The sequence below is a fragment of the Asterias amurensis genome, chromosome 3 (assembly GCF_032118995.1).
Source record: "Asterias amurensis chromosome 3, ASM3211899v1".
Taxonomy (NCBI): domain Eukaryota; kingdom Metazoa; phylum Echinodermata; class Asteroidea; order Forcipulatida; family Asteriidae; genus Asterias; species Asterias amurensis.
Genome location: NC_092650.1, coordinates 27,619,618 through 27,637,640, shown reverse-complemented (window position 1 = coordinate 27,637,640; position 18,023 = coordinate 27,619,618). Strand labels below are relative to the sequence as shown.

The following is an 18,023-nucleotide window of genomic DNA, read 5'->3' as shown; positions in this document are numbered from 1 at the left end:
ATTATTACTATTATTATTATTAACAATGAAGGTTGATTTGTTATTGAGCTCATCATCGTGTGACAATGTTAAGAGAAATGCTGAACAAATCAGATTCTTGTCTTGCTATTGCGATTATGTATCTAATAAAATGTGAATAGATTTAAATAGTGAAAAATTTGGTAAATCACTAATTGTACTCAACTGAATGTAATGTCGCACATATACCTATATACCTCTGGTTGTAAAAAAAATACAGACAGATTGTTAAGGTAGGGCTTCATTTATTACAATGAGAAAGTTGTTGAACTTTATGGGCTTCAGACATACTGGGTAAACTTCCAATGATCTCACTTGCTAAGATGTACATGTGTTTTAAGCACACAATAGAAATTGGCCATGTATGCCTGCTGTTACCAACCCTCTCAAAATGTGTCGTTATGCGGACTGACAGTTCTTGTCTAGCATTCACTTTGATCCAATCTCATACCATTTTTATTTTACTTTCTAATAAGGTTACCGTGACCTTCGACCAAGATGAGGTCAAACCAGGAGATAATATTAATCTTGAGGTCACTGCTGAAGCAAACTCCTATGTAGGCATCCTTGCTATCGACACTAGTGTAATGCTCCTCAAGACAGGAAATGACATCACACAGAACCAGGTAGGTCAAAGGTCACTTATTGAGTAAGGGTTAGATACACAATGCCGGTTTGAACTTTGACCTTTGTTAAAATGCTGAAAGTCTGTCAAGGAACATCTATGGTTGTCAGAATGTCTTTTTATTTGTGCACTATAAGTGTCAATTTCATAACTTGTTTTGGCTAAGCTGGGCTAAATTTGATAGAGCTGCTTAAAGGCACTGGGCACTTTTGGTAATTTCTCAAAGTAATTGTAAGCATACAAACAATTACTTTGTAACGGGCAATAGAGAGCTGTTGCTAGTATAAAACAGTGAGAAATGGCTCCCTCTGTAGTAACATAATTGAAAAAGAAGTAATTTCTCATTTAAAAAACACACAACTTGTGAGACGGTGTTTTTTCTTCCTTTTCAAATTTTCACAGGTTTGTTATTTTGAGATACACCAAGTGAGAAGACTGGTCTTTGACAATTTCTAAAGGTGCCCAGTGCATTTGAGAAGAAATATTGCTTAACAAGTTCTTGCTATTAAGCAGGAATAAGCAGGATACCAGTCACAATGTGTATATGGCTCTTTGGCTGGTAGCCTTATTGCTTACTATAAGCAGCTCTATGAATTTGAAATAAAAATGTTGGTTGGAGGAGTGACAAGCGGCGAAAGCTAGCACGGTAGTTGTAGCAGAGTTTTACTCTCAAAATTACAGTTTTTTAAAAAACATTTTGAAGGTAAAGGTATTTATGAATTGGAATCAAAGTGTGTTGAATCGGTTTAAACTAGTGGTTTAAACCCGCCTAGGCTGGTTCTTGATAATTTTAGCGCGACTTCGTCTCGGTAAAATTATCAAGAACCAGACCTTGGCGGGTTTAAACCACTAGTTTAAAACTGATTCACCACGTATCGATTCCCTTACTCAAACTCTTCTTGAAATGATTTTTGGGGTTGAATTCGTCTGATAACAATGTTTTCTCTGCTCTTTGCCAGGTGATTGAAGCACTTGGAGAATTTGACACAACAGATCAGAGTTACAATCCTTTTGAAGGGGCAGTGTTTCGTAAGAAACGCTCATCAAGGTGTTGTGGTTGGTACCCATTCCCTAATCAAGGAGATACTACTCAAGCTGTTCTAGATGTAAGAACTCTTGGTTTCTTGCACATATCTTAGCTTCTTACAATTCAAAATAAGAATAGATTATTGATTAGTTGGTTTGTTGCCTTGTATCAATAAAAATTGCCAAAGTTTCTGGTTTCACTTTCATAAGCCAAGAAATTAAGAAGGAAAATCTAACTTATTTTTATGCCTTTTGGTTGATAATTAACAAGTCTGGTACCAGTCAAACTTAATGAGAAGCCAACAGATGGATAGATACATGTAGCTCAGTTGGTCGAGCACCAGCGCTTTAAAATGGAGGTTGTTGGTTTAAATTCGGCTCTAATAATTTTCTTCTCTGTTACAACACCAAATACAATTTATTTTTATTCAGGAATTATACTTATGGTCTTTGGTTGTCATCATGTATTTGGAGTATCAATATTAATAATTATCCCACGGAAGTATTACATCTTAGACTCAGTGAATACAATGTTCATCACGAGTTGGTGTTATAGGTAAAATGTTATTATTGTTTTTGCAGTCCGCAGGAATGCTTGTGTTTACTGATGCACTGGTCTATAGCACGCCAGTTATCGACTACCCATGTAAGTACTCAAACAAATTGTTATAAAAAAACAAAGAATTATTATTTACACAACTCATGTTATTTGTACATAAACTCAACAGTAGCCATTTTGTAACAAAACAAGACTAAACAATAAAAACCAAGAGAGGGTGCTATATAACTTATTGCAAGTCACTACAAACTGCATCAATTAAATTGCTACTACCTGTACATGGTAAAGATTGAACGCATCATCTGCAATAAATGTAACCACCAAACTGCAGGGGAATCACAAATGCTTGTCATTGTTTGGTTTTCCCTCTTTGGTGGTTTTAATCAAAATTGGATCCAACTTTATTGCTTGGAAAAGAAAAGAGGATTCTTGTACTTTAACCAAAGCATTTTTACCAGTTTCCAAACGGTAGATGGTGATAGCTTTTTCAAGAGGCTGTTTGCTAATTTTAAGTCATAAATGTATATATTTTTTTAAATTTTATCTCAACAAATGATAAACTTGGCAATGTAAGCGATAAAACCAATTGCCTTTAATTGGTAGAGCATTTAGAATTAGCTGTTGCAAACTGCTTACAAACCAAGTAACCGATAGTATTTGCACAACAAAAATTGTTTATTGCCTGATGTTCAATTCCAGAGGGGTCAGTCTCATAATCTGAATGAGGCTTAACCTTTGAGAAAGATTCTGCTAGGGTACAAACATAACGCCCCTTTGTTATCAACCTTTTGTTGTTTTTATTCAGATTATTCAAATAGACCAATAATAATAATAATAAAATGAGAAGAATGCTGTGATGCATCCAATAACTATTAATATCGGACTGCATTATAAACTGTGGAGGAAAGTGTGGCAACACATGATAACGCATGTTCCACCAATCAATGACCTTTGTGGTATTATAAATGTTGATATTTACAGGCAACATTTGAAGCAACCAGCTGCAGTGCACTAAAAGGAATTTGTTTGGAGCACTGTTTCCAAAGTGAATCATTGGGTGTCGTGGTTTTGTGGAATTCAAAAAAGAGAATGATTATTGCATTGCTGGATTGACTTGGTTGCCTGTAAATCAATCCCTTGACCTGGGTCACATTTCATAGAGCTGTTACAGCAGAAAACTCTTCTTAGCAAAATCCCTTGCTTAGCAAGAAATGAGTGGAGTACCGGGCACACCAAGGCAAATACACAGTATTTTGGCTGGTAATCTATTTTTGCTAAGCAACAGAGTTTTCTGTGCTGAGCGAGTTTCTGTGCTTATGGGCTTGATGAAATTTGGCCCTGTGCAAAATTTCATAGAGCTGCTTAAGCACATAGTAAGCTATAGCAAGCACAAGTACATATGCTTTAAGCAAAATAAGGTTACCAGTCAAACAGCCATGTCACTGTACAATCTATGACTGGTATCCTGGTTTAACTGAGCAGAACATTGGTTCAACAAACGAGTACAATTTTCTGTCTTAAAGTTGTAGCACTATGAAATTTGATCTTAGCCACACTAATCCTGTTTTTTTCATGTTTTTATTAGTACTCTGGTATCCTTTAGACAATTTGCTGTTTCCGTTTATCATTGTTGCTTATTAACTGTTTTCTGTTTGTCCATTTGTCTCACTGTCTTAGTTTACTAGCTTCTCTTATATGTGTACATGCATGTGTGTAGTGAGCTTATCGTGAGTGCATAGACAATAGTTCTTTATAATTATAGAGACTTGTCACATTAGCAGCTGGATGTCTCAATAGATAAGTAGCAAAAGACGCCATCTTTACGGGCAAATTGCATTTTGGCTTGCAGGCGAGTCAAGGGCTCGGTTTATTAATGCAACCACGCTGTTTACTAACCAATCAGGCAACGAGTTTTGTGAAATGTGCGCGTGCTGCACGCCGCTCTTGCGCAAAACACAAGGCTGTGTGATCCAAATTGCCCGTAAAGATGGCTGATTAACGTCATACATGTATGGGAACTATCTATAGGGGACTTGTAAAGAGAGAGGGATTCTTGTAACAGGATATTTTAAGTAAACAAATAAGGAAAGAAGAATAATACAAGTACATGTAGATATTCTCAGAGATACACAAAGAAAGTATTATAGGTTATCACACAAGCGCGAGTGGAATACAGAAAAATATAGTGCTTCTGCGTCCCATATCCAACGAGGCCGAAGGCCGAGTTGGATATGGGATGCAGACGCGCTTTATTTTGTTGTATTCCATGAGCGTGTGTGTTATAACGAATTTATCTTCCAGTCTCACGTGCAATGTGCAAAGTTTAAAATTTCAGAACGTTATTCCCGACGACCAGCATGCACGCACACAAGTTAGAATGTAATTTTCTGCACTGTCCGTATACAGAGCGTTACGCATTGACACTCACAACACGCACTGTGCAATAAAAACAGAGGAAGTAGTATATAAAACAGAGGAAGTAGTATATATCTTTTTATCCCCCTAGTAGTTCGAGCATCTGATTGGTGGATTAGCGCCTACTGGAAGATAGTACACTTTAACGCATAAACGGTGAAATACATTATGTAGCGCAGAGATCCCAAGTCATGTGAGCCAAGATGACTTATTTTTGGCCCATCCCATCTCCCTCTGCCACCTGGTAGTTGTTCATTGCTGTTATTTAGACTAACCTTTGCGACAACCCAGTAGTTAGATGTCGGCCATAAAACCTAGCTCTTTCTTTCTCAAGCCGTAGTTCAGACCTTTATTGCAAATTGCTTATGTCATCTAAGTGAATCTTTGACCAGTCAGGCTTGAGTTCAGCTCAGGCAAAACCGTTTATGTAACACAAAGGCAGCAACCATTTATGCAGGCGACAATTTGAAGCCTAAACCCACCCTCCTCATATCATCACCTTTCTTCACCTGAGCCAATTAAATAGGGTCAGGATTTCACCACCACTTCACTCTATCAGCAAATGTGTTAGACAAAGCTTCACCCTTTGAATTATTTCCATAGGCGAAGCTTCACTTTTTCAGTTTTTCAGAAGTACATGTACGTTCACGATCGCTAGCCTGAACATCTGACGTCTCTCCTTGCTGATAAGGACAGGGGTCCAGTCTAGTTCGCCTCGTTGCTAACTTTCACCAACATTGGCGGCGCACACCTCGTTCCACTCGAAATGAGATAGGTAGCAAACCTTTGCGCAAGTGGAACGCACCACAGGATACAGTTTGCAAGGTTGTGCGGCGCGCGATGTTAGAATGTGTGTATTTGTGTGGGCAAACTTTGTTTCAAAAATTGTGCGCACGTAAATTTCAAGTTGGCTTGCGCGAATTTCAAAACAGGCCATTTTCAAAGATTGCATCACGACTACCAGTTGTTTGAAACGTCACCACTTTGACATACTTTCAGCGCGACCGATGTCGTGGATTCAATGTCACATTAAACGCAAATAAGGCTCGTCAATGCTTTACCCTTTTCATCAACTTTATAGGTAGCGCTTCACACAATTATTAAAAAAGAACGTTACGGCTTCACTATAACAACAAATTATTGACCTCGGGCTTCGGCATTGAAACGGCGTCGATATTTTGCGAGCTCTGAGGAGGGTGGGTCCACGCTTCGAATTGACGCCTGCATTAAGCCTGGTGGGCATAAGGCTAAACTAAACACTGCTGTGTTGTTGTATGTGTTGTCTGGAGGCTGAGCAATTAAAGCAGCTGCCCCAACCCTTAGTGCAAGCTGCCAAGGAATCCATGCAGGCCTAGTCAAATCTTTTTGTGCAAGCTACATGATTTGTTCTTTATCTGATACCGTACTCTGCAGAACTGTTTAAATGATGAGTGTCTTTTTGGTAATAGCCATTTGAGGGGTGTTCCAAAAGTAGATCATTTATTTTATTTTATGTTATCGTTGTCATCTGAGACACTTGTAATAATTCTTTTAACCTGTTAACTAATTGCTTTTATGACATTAAGGGTCTGGTGTTCAATTTGATGGTGGGTTACAACCCGTTCCTGCTGCTGCGATGCCAGAAGCTGATGATGTTGCTTTTGATGAAGCAGCCATTGCAAAGAAACCAGCTGGCGATGGTGGGAATCTGCCCAAACCTCGTGTCCGAACTGAATTCCCTGAAACCTGGTTATGGAGTGATTATGTTGCTGGGTATGTATGGCACGGTCTGCATGATAGTGTCTTATTTGATCTTGAGTCGGCCAGCTTTTGTCATCCATGACTTTGTAAACTTCTTCTTCTTGGTCAGTTGGAGTTGAATTATGTTGCTGTATTGTGGCCTTCATTATAGCCCTCCCTATTTGACTTCCATCTCACTACACATCTCTTGCAAAACCCATTCGTTTGTTTTCTTGTCTTGCCACGATATCCTCAGCAGTCTCCGATACCACCCTTCGGAATGCGTCCTCCCTTTTATTGTCTTTCTGTGTCATAGCGATGATTTTGAACCATACAATAAAGTGTATGTAGCGTTGAGAACACAGATGCCATCAGTAGTGGCAGCTTCGTGTTTGTAGATACACCCCTACTTTACTTGCTTTGTAACTTAGGATATGATAATAAGCAGTCTCAAATATTTTCTGTCTAAATGGGAAAACTTGTTTTCAGTTGTTGATGTTTTTGGTTCAATTAAAAAGTAAGGGCCTGCATCAGTGTAAGGGTTCAAATAATTCTAACAATATTCTTTATTCCCAATCAGAATTACCATCTATTAAAGCCTGCTGCTGTAACATAGCATTTAAACTGTCTTTGGTCACCGAGTTAGCTCGCTGGTCAAAATAAATATTTAAATCGGAAATTTTTATAGTGCAATGCAGGAACCTCTATGCGCAACAAATAACATAAAACAATGACAAAATCGCTACAAAATAAAGGATCAAACAAATGAGTCTTTAAAAGTCCCTTTAAATCTGAAGAGAGTCGGCTTGGCGAATATGAAGAGGTTACCGGTAAGTCGCTCCATAACGAAGGTGTAATGAAGTGGAAGGCTCTTTGACCAAAGAATTTAGTGGAACAAGTAGACTAGTAGGGATTGGTCAGTAGAACGAAGAGGATGAACCTGAAAGTATGAATGTAGGAAATAAGATTCGACACGAGAAAGACCATGAAGAGCTTTGAAAGTAATGAGTGGAACTTATATATTGTAATGTCATAAACTTGACACACTAGTTTGTTGGTTGCTTGGTTTATTGTGGTACATTGTCTGCTTCATGCATACAGTTTGTATGGTACAATGTAGTTATCAATGGACCACTACATTGGGGTCGTTCACACGCCGTACTAAAGTTGGTCTAAGTCCACTTAGACCGGTTCGGGTTCAACTTTTGTGCGTGTGAACGCAAATAAAGTTAGACCGGATCGGGTTTAAACCCCAAAACTTAAACCGTCCAGCGAGGCGGTCTAAGTCTAAACCGGTTCGGGTTTATCTTTTAACACTGCGTGTGGACAGAATGACATCCGGTTTTAACTCACAACTGACGACCCATTGTGTGGTTCAATGCACACGCCCAGGACCCGGAGTGCTTGTATACGGTTTCTGTTGCCCCTGATGCTGAAAAGCACCGAGTATTTATATTACTTTCTTGCCGCTTACCAAGTTGGCGAAACCCTCTCGATCACATCGGTGTATGCAGTTTAACACAGGCCCACGCCCATGATTTATTAAATTCTGAAACAAAATTTATATTTTCCAAGCTTTTTTTGTTGAGTGTCCTACAATAAATTGAAACTGTTTTTCATGCGTATACTACAAGCGCAGCGAAGAAGCATATTTTGTATTGCTTCTCACATGTACAGCGCAGCCATCCCATAGTGATCACTCTCTGATATCCCATAGTTATCATCACCGATCCCGTGGATGTGCCTTTCTATTGCTGCCACCGTTACTAGCGTGCTGTACTTTCAATCTAGGAGAATGAACTGCAGTGGGCGCGAGGCTGTGTGTAGGGGAAATTCCCTACGCCAGCATTATCTCCACGTTGTTGGGAAGTTGGGAGAATACTGCAAAGTAGATGTATTTACGTAACTTGCACGTGTATAGTTGTGTTTATGAACGAATCGGAATAAAAATCGCGGCACCAGCTTTTGAGAGATCGCAACTTCCAATCGATTGAAGTACAAACTAAAAGTATTTATTAAATCGGAAACAGTGGTATAAAACAAAACACAAAAATGAAACGTGTTCTGTTTCATGGAATATGGACAATATTTTGGTGAGTTTTCTCGGCGGTTTGTATCAATATTTTGTTTGTTTAAAAAAATAATTTCGAGTCGTGTTCATGTTTGTTTTAAGTGCCCATATCCTCCTAACGGTAAAACTGTTACCGCGTTCGATTGAGCCATTTGTATCCAATAATTGTGCCCTGTCTGATCATCCAGGGCATGGGGCACTCAGTATATCGGCATACTCGGTGCGTGAATCTGATGAATAAAACCGGATGTTAGAGCAACGGGGTCGCGTCTACTTTGACCTCTTAAAACCGAAGATAAACCGGATCGGGTTTAACTCTGTGCTGTCTGAACGCAATGGGTTTTTATTTTTACGACCACCCCCGCTGCTCGTAAAAGTTAGACCGGTTCGGGTCTAAGTTAGTACGCTGTCTGAACATACCCATTGAAGGTATGTACAATCATTGCATGGGTTAATGGTCTCGTTCACACATCTTTATACCGATCACCCCATTAATGGTCTCGTTCACACATCTTTATACCGATCACCCCATTAATGGTCTCGTTCACACATCTTTATACCGATCACCCCATTAATGGTCTCGTTTACACATCTTTATACCGATCACCCCATTAATGGTCTCGTTCACACATCTTTATACCGATCACCCCATTAATGGTCTCGTTCACACATCTTTATACCGTTCACCCCATTAATGGTCTCGTTCACACATCTTTATACCGATCACCCCATTAATGGTCTCGTTCACACATCTTTATACCGATCACCCCATTAATGGTCTCGTTCACACATCTTTATACAGATCACCCCATTAATGGTCTCGTTCACACATCTTTATACCGATCATCCCATTAATGGTCTCGTTCACACATCTTTATACCGATCACCCCATTAATGGTCTCGTTCACACATCTTTATACCGATCACCCCAATCTCAGAAAAATTATCAAGTCGGGACACAATCACCATAAAAATCAAGCAATTTGGAAAATTAAAGACTCGACACAACATTTTCAATTCAAAACATTTGTTTGTACAACTTTGATGCTTCTACGTCAAAAGTATTGCTGAATCGCTGCCACTATAACACCCCCTAGACCAACACCGACCTTGTAGTTTTCTACTTAGAAATGGTTGCTGACTATGCTGCAATCTCACCATGATGCTATCACACGGCTTGTACGATAATGACGTTTTCACTACGACTTTGCCCCGCTTATTGTTGTTATTTTAAACATGTTCAAACATATAAACTTAGGTAGAGAATGCAGCTTCCCGACCTAGTATATCTCGCCCTGACCAAACCACGCCTATCGATCCTCAGACCATGCCACTCATGAGGTCATCGGCTGTAGGTCATTGGCCGTTTTAAATCATGGTGACATCCGTGCACGCTAAGCGAACAGGCGTTGCTCAGCGGCTACAAATTTATTATTTTGTTTTAATCCTTTCATTGTTTATCACGTTGAGTGGCTTGATGAAGCTAGTTTAATCCAATACCAACCATCCCCCGGTCATCAGAGAGTTGCTGTTGGTAGGTGCGCATAAGTGCTCTACCCCTACGATAGAGTTCTTTAGGTTGGGTCTTGTTCAGGAGTAATGAGAGAGGAGTGTCATGCCTAGTTGTGTGTCCGATTAACAACCATCCCCCGGTCATCAGAGAGTTGCTGTTGGTAGGTGCGCATAAGTGCTCTACCCCTACGATAGAGTTCTTTAGGTTGGGTCTTCTTGTTCAGGAGTAATGAGAGAGGAGTGTGCCTAGTTGCTTGTCCGATCAATTGAAGTCGTTGTTTAGTGTTGTTGATGGAGAGGTGGTTTTGCTTCAATGAAAGTTCAGAATTGGTGTCGGCATGGCAAGGTTTATTCTTAAGAAATGTATTCTTGGCAACCAGTGAAATCATGGAGAATATGTGTTATAATAATTATAAATCATAATGACAATTCGTATAGCACCCATCCATGGAACATGCTTTTTGGAGCTGAACAATTTAAAAAATAAACCTATTAAAATCCATACAGTTAAATCCTTAGAGAAAATACAGTTTAAATGTAATAACATGCAGTACCTGAATACAAAAGTAAATAAGTAAAAACAGTTAGGATATAAACACATTAGTAGATTCAGTGTGTGTCCTTGGGACTAGCCTAGCTATTGTGTAAAATGCTGCAATCTACTCATTTTAGTGTCTGTCAATCCAAAACTCTACCTGTATTGCACATAACCAAAAAAGGAATAATAATTTCTGAATTCTGAAGTAGAGTTCGTATCAAAATATTGTCCATTAGAGGACATTTTATGAAGGACAAATGTCGTTCTGTCTGACATGTCTGTCTGTCTGTCTGTCTGTCTGCCTGCCATTGTCTGTCTGTCTGTCTGTCTGTCTGTCTGTCTACCATTGTCTGTCTGCCAATGTCTGTCTGTCTGTCTGCCATTGGCTGTCTGTCTGTCTGTCTGTCTGTCTGTCTGCCATTGTCTGTCTGTCTGTCCTGCCAGGCTTTTGTGTAAACTTGTGGCCACTGTGTTTTTTTTTCTTTTTCTTTTTCTTATTGTTTTTTTCCCTTTATTAGTAATTTATAAGCTCTTTTGGGGCTTGTTTTGTCTGTTTGTTTAGGACTCTTGTTTACATGTATGTTACAGCAGTTTGTCTAAAGGAGATGTAAGATCAAAGCTCACTATGAGCCTTGTCGGACATGTGGAGAATACTCTTCTTTTTGTTTAGCGTTAGATCGTGGGGATGCTGCTCCTCCACGTTTACCTGTTGAAGCTAAGTTTAAGGGCGGGTCAGTGGGTGAAACATCGTCTGCCCCAACACCACCTCGGGTACGCTCAGAATTTCCTGAAACATGGTTATGGAGTGAAAATGTAGCTGGGTATGTCACTTATTCAAATCATGAAATTGTTGTGGATTTGTTTATTATTAATTGTTAATTATCGCTTTGTTTTCAAACACAGTTCACTTTTGATGAATGTCTCTTTGTATTAATAAAATTCTTTAAAAAGTTACATTTATGCTTGTAACTAGAAATACAATAAATGGAAAGAGTTTTGTGTGTTTTAATAGTTTATTTTAAACATAAAAACTGACCTATAAAAAGAAGTTATCACAAATGAGTTGTGGCCTGAAAATTTTGTTTTATCAGGCTCTTTTTTGTGTGAATCGGCTTTGTCTAATCAATCAATCAATCAATCAATCGATCAGTTTATTTAAAATTAAGAAATAAATAGTGTAAATAAGATATAACGGTTATTCCAAGACAGTACAGCACTGTTACAGACATCGATCTGCAACTCCTGACTGGCCAGTTTGTCCTTAGGCAGCCAACACTGGTCATCTTAAAACAGCAGCCAGAGAAAAGAAAGCTTTTTGCTGGGCCGAGGAACTTGGATGAGTTTGTAACATATTTTATACATTAATGGAGTCTTGTGAGCGCAGGTATCCGCCCTAAACGTGCTCATGGCGCTTGCTCATTATAAAAAAAAGAAAAAGAAACACACGTGACCAACAGCCATGTGTTGTGAGGTTAAGCAGGTGACTCAACATGAGTAAGAGTGAGGAGGTAAACACATTCAAACCAGGGACCTATAAACAAAAGAGGACAATAGGGTCCCTGGTTCAGGAAAAGTCCACAGTTGGAAAACGTGTACACAGTTGCAACAAAAGAGGGACAACAGGAGGTCCACGGTTTGTGATGTATACAAACTTGTGTGAGTGAGTGGAGATTGGTAATTAGACATGTTAGAGGTCGGATTTTCATCTGAAGACCAGCGGAGCATACTGGTTGAAATGTCGTGGAGTTACACCACCGGTTCTTTCCAGGACCACCACAGTTTGTTAGAAAGTTACATGATTACTACAAACTTCAATTTGATATTAGATCCTTTTCTTACCACCATGTTCCAAGTCCCAGTTATTCAGCCCATATTAGAACGGGTGAGCTATTTATTATTTTTAAAAATAATATTGAGCATTTCTACTGCGCCATGTCTGTCAAGGATGCTCATACTCCTGGCGCAAAAACAAGAACTTGTCTACGCAAAGACAACCAAAGGCCGAACGCTATGATTTTCCAAAATGAGACGTGTTTTAAATTGAGAACAAGTATCTGCTTAGGAAGTAACAATGAATGTACACTTGAGGGTACAACCATGTGTTGGAGTGTTGGCTCTGATTCTCTTGAAGTCGCAACAGAATATACTGTTCAAAACGCCCAAACCACACCGGCTCTTTTCAGAGCCAACACTCCCACAAAAGAGGTTAACGCATGGTTGTGCCCAAAAGTTTACTATTTATGTATAGCTATTTATCCACACCACGCAAAGCTACAAACAAATATCTGCTTGTCTGAATTGTATTAATTTACAACATGATTGCATTTTGATTGCAGAGCAAATGGGCTAGTGAGTGTATCGACCACTGTGCCTGATACCATTACATCATGGGTAGCCAGTGCATTTGCCATGTCAACACAGACGGGTATCGGTGTTGCTGAATCAGCCGCAAAGGTAATGCTTTAAAGGGAGGTACACCTACATGTATGGTAATTGTCAAAAACCAGTCTTGTCACTTTACTTGGTGTATCCCATCATAACCATAAAATAACAAGCCTGTAAAAATTTGGGCTCAATCGGTCATTGAAGTTGCGAGAAAATGATGAAAAAAAACACCCTTGTTGGACGAATTTGTGTGCATTGCAGATAGGAATAAAAGACTTTGGCTAGAAGTCTTTTATTATTTGAGTGAGAAATTACCTCTTTCTCAAAAACTACGTTACTTCAGAGGGAGTATTTTCCCACAATGGTTTATACTATCAACAGCTCTCCAATGCTCGTTACCAAGTCAGGTTTTAAGTTAATATTTGTTATGAGTAATTACCAAACGTGTACCTTCCCTTTAAATAACACTGGACTATGGACTAGGGGAAATTTGACAAGGGAAAAAATGTTCTGAAGTGAGACTTGAACCCACTTCCTTCACACTTGTCAAACAGCATGAATTCATGGATCAGTAGACATATAACAAATTGAGTTGGAGCCCCATGTGACACATATGTCACAAATTAAAAAATCTGAAAAAATATATTTAAAAGCGTGACAAAGTAAGTCTTACACCCATAACATCCATGTAACATAAATAGTGCCCTCTGTCGTCATACATGTACCTCTTACATTTTTTAGCCTTTACACCATCTACTCATTATAACACTCACCATGTTATTATTATTAAGGCACCTTGGGCTCTATAGAGCTTAGCAAATTTCTCCAAAAGGGACATTTTCTGTTAAAAGTGAAATACAACCCCAGAAGAAAACTGGTAGCAAATTTAACATCTGTTAAATATTTACTCTATAACCTCAGTCCTTTTGGTTGTTTGCAACAGCTAATTCTATTTTCTTAAATATTTATTTTCTTAACTTAATTATCTAATGGGAACTTTATATGCATATTCAACTATTCAGATTAATGCAGTTGTATCCAGGCCGTTTCAATTTTGTTTATTCTGATTTTCTACTCTGATCAGGTGAAGGTTTTCCAGCCCTTCTTCCTGTCATTGACCCTACCGTACTCAGTCATTCGTGGTGAAAAACTTGTAATAAAAGCTACAATCTTCAACTATATGAGTTCTTCTGTACAGGTAAATATTATACATTAAATACACCTCAATAATAGGATGATGTCAGTTGGTGTGAGGTGATGACTTGATCACCAAAGGGTAATCCACAAAGTTCTGAAAATACACTGCCGCGCAGAGGCGCAGACCATTTTTCTATTGGTACTGACCCAAATGGTTATAATGCTTGACATAATTTTTGTAGTTTCCGTTGAATCACTGATACATGTACTTCACGGAGGCAACAAAGGCGATTGCCTCCATGCCCCCTGGTCATTGCCTTGGTGCCCTTGAAATGCTCCAGTAGAAACTGATACTTCACAGAGGCAACACAGGCAATTGCCTCCATGCCCCCTGGTCATTGCCTTGGTGCCCTTGAAATGCTCCAGTAGAAACTGATACTTCACAGAGGCAACACAGGCAATTGCCTCCATGCCCCCTGGTCATTGCCTTGGTGCCCTTAAAATGCTCCTGTAGAAACTGATACTTCACGGAGGCAACAAAGGCAATTGCCTCCATGCCCCCTGGTCATTGCCCTTTAAATGCTCCAGTACAAATTAACAATTTCCTCATAGAGTGCCCTTTACCAACCGAAAATGACTTGGTGCCCTTGCCCTTTCAAAATCGAAACATACAGACCTGATCACCAATATTTGGGAATGTAATTTTCTGATATGTTTTTTCTTTTAAGGCAACGGTAACTTTGGCGGGATCTGTGGAATTCCAAAGCCTTTCCTACGATGACAATAGGTCGGAAAAGAAATCCAACGAGGATCAGGTATGTATGTCAGTTGTATTACATTTTGGTCTTGTATCGGGTATAGACCTTTATCATGCTGTCACCATCTTCGTCATGTCCCCTGTACCCAACAACAGTGATGGATGCTTATATTCATTGTACAAAAAAAACAGACTAAGTTTCCTTCCAGCCTCACTATGGTAACATTGAGTTGAATGGAAGAAAATCAAGATGGCCGAACCATGATAAAGGTCTATTGTCATTCCTCCCAGATAGCTTTGTTTTTAAAGTCACCTGGAAGTGGTATTTTTTCAAAATAAAGGTTTTGTCCCTAATATATGTGTTTTGATGAGTGGAATGTGAATAAACAGTTAACTAAGGTTTGAAAAAATCAGTTCTTATTTCCAGGTGACTTTAAGAGTGCACTCAACCTTGATATAGCGAAAACATACCGTAACCATGGTAACATAATTGAAAAATAGAGTCTGTGGTTCTGTTTCCAGGATTACTCTTATTTCTCAAACCTCAATCCTGTCATTCTAATTAACAAAGTGCTATGAGACAACTTTAATAAAGCGCTGTTTAAATACCATGCCGAAGGTGACCAAAACGATCTGTGAATATAGAAGCCTGCAGGGCACCGCAGGTCCTTCAACCTGTGAATATCAACTGAAGCGTGCAGGGCTCTGCGCGTCCGTCACCTGGAGCCCCAACTCTTCACTTGGAGCCCATATGAGGTGCAGCCTTATCGAGGGTCAAGTTGTCTCTCCATCGTGGACATGCTGAGGAGCTGAGTCCGGGCCATCTGTACCCAAACTGGGAAGACTTGAGAAGCCATAGTTGATTGATTGATTTACTTTCTTTCTACTTTTTTACCCCAAAACCCACTTTATTTATTCACAAAGTATACAGAATTCACACAAAAAACATAGAAGACCAAAAAATTACATGAATAGACAAGAAATATCTGTTCAAAAAACAGGTTGATTGATTGATTGATTGATTGATTGATTGATTGATTGATTGATTGATTGATTGATTGATTGATTGATTGATTGATTGATTGATTGATTGATTGATTGATTGATTGATTGATTGATTGATTGATTGATTGATTGATTGATTGATTGATTGATTGATTGATTGATTGATTGATTGATTGATTGATTGACTTTTTTTTTGACTTTTCAAAGCAAACACTTTATTCATACACAAGATGTACAGAATTTACAAAAACATAGAAACTAAAAAGTTACATAAAATAGACAATAAATATCTGTGACAAAAAGAGATCAGTAGTTGGGATTGAAATAACACCCAAATTAACACTTAAGCAAATACATTAGCATGGCATGGTAAACAAGGAATAGAAACAGAATTACAGAGTCCATTCAATGGCATTATCGGTGATCTTGAACATGTTGCAGAGACCCCACTTCTTGAGGAAAAGGGGAACATTGTTCTGGAGCTGGAAGTAGTGGTACTCTATTATGATTTTACTTTTAATACGGTATTTCCAGGTGTGAAGGCAGTCTTTGAAATTGGAGTGAACATATAACCAGTAAACACTAGCTTTGAAGCTAACAATTAAATAATTGGCTAAATCAACGTTTTCTCTCGGTCGGCCCCTGCTGTGGTGGATGAGGCACCAGTATGTTTCGAAAGTTAGTGTCAGTGTGGGAAGTAGTTGTGTGATGCATCGATGCAGAAGGTTGAGTGCTGGTTGAATTGATGGGCAGTGGAAGAAGAGATGAAGCAGAGTTCCTTTTTCTGATGGTCCACACCAGCCGCACGTTTTTGGTAGACTACGGTCGATGTAGTGGAGAACTTCCTGCGATGGTAGAATTTTGTGAAGTAACCGGTACTGTACATCACCCTCTTTCTTGGAGATGGGTGATTTGTATACATTTTTCCACGGTATTGTAGTGGTCATTTGCAGGATGTCCCTGTGCCAAGGGGTTCGGGGGTTGTCCGGCAGAGTATTGAGTTCTCTGTTGAAGACGGGGTACAGGTGTTTGGAGGGAAAGTTGGATTCACTTTTGATGTCGTTAATTTTGATGTCAGGTGTTGGAAAGTTCAAGTGGAGAAAAGACTCAGTTCCTTCGTCAGGAGTCGTTGTAGCACCCCTTTTGTCGAAGAGTTTGGGGAAGAGATCTCGTAAGGTTTGTCTTATGTGTGACAATTCTGTTGCAAGTGTTCTTGAAGAAAGTGGGCGTAGTCCTATCCGATGCTGTTTTTGAATGTCTTCAGCTGAGATCCACTTTTCGTCCTTGTCGAGTAGTTGACTGATTAGTGTGACACCACATGAAAGGAGCCGACCAGAGAGAAGTTCTTTGTTACCATGGCTACATAAAATCAAACTATTAATAGGCATATTCACAACATAATTAACAGAGGCAGGTGGTACGCTCGTGGTGGCTTTCGATGTGATCCAAGCTTTGAGAATTTCTGCTTGGAAAACGGGGAGACTGGTAAGATATTTCACTTCAAGATTGGTATAAAAGAGTTGAAAATCGTGACCTAGATTACGATACATGTGGCAATAGTGGATAAGAAAATAAAAGGCAGGGTGTTTATTTTTACAAAACAAACGCTGAAGAACAGAAAATCTATAAGTCATCACACGGGATTAAAGACAGACAAGACTAAGTCCCCCTTTCAATGGGGACTGGAAAAGCACTTTTCGACTGAGCATATGACGTTTTTGAGACCAAACAAAATTGATGAGAGTTTCCTGGAGTTCATCTAAAACTTGTTCTGGTAGAGGGAGAACAGCGAGAAAATGCAGCAATTTTGAGGCAGCTATCTGATTGGCTATAATGATTTTGCCTTTGAAAGACATGGTCCTTGCCAGACCACTCCACCTCGAAAGAGCGTTATTCAGTTTTTCTTTGCACAGTTTCCAGTTTTTTTGTCTAGAAGTTTCTGTGTTTCCCAGATGAACTCCAAGAAATCTGACATCTCTGTTGTTCCAGAGAAAATTGAGTGGTTGGTCTTGTCTGTCTATCCATGCTCCGACCCACAACCCTTTACATTTATTAAGATTAAGACAAGCAGACGATGCCCTACTGTAAACAGTGTAAATATCATTCAATACTTGAAATCCTTTGTTGGATGAAACAAAAACGGTGACGTCATCTGCATAAGCAGAAACAGTCAGGATCCTGTCGGAACCCGGAAGTGACATACCATAATTTTGCAAGTTACGTCTGATGGTATGAAGAAGGGGTTCGATAGCAATG

General features: G+C 39.2%; 1 protein-coding gene across 3 annotated transcripts in view; it reads left to right on the top strand.

Annotated features, from left to right (window-relative positions):
* LOC139935476 (CD109 antigen-like) overlaps positions 1-18,023 on the top strand; it is a 63,209-nt gene that overhangs the window by 25,426 nt on the left and 19,760 nt on the right. For 2 of the 3 annotated variants that reach the window (XM_071930104.1, XM_071930102.1), the window contains exons 15-21: positions 495-644; positions 1,603-1,749; positions 2,252-2,315; positions 6,209-6,395; positions 12,820-12,937; positions 13,953-14,066; positions 14,734-14,820. In XM_071930104.1, coding sequence (XP_071786205.1) covers positions 495-644; positions 1,603-1,749; positions 2,252-2,315; positions 6,209-6,395; positions 12,820-12,937; positions 13,953-14,066; positions 14,734-14,820 — 867 coding nt within the window. Of the gene's footprint in view, positions 1-494; positions 645-1,602; positions 1,750-2,251; positions 2,316-6,208; positions 6,396-11,153; positions 11,305-12,819; positions 12,938-13,952; positions 14,067-14,733; positions 14,821-18,023 lie in introns of all 3 variants that reach the window. The other variant, XM_071930105.1, reaches the window with a different exon arrangement.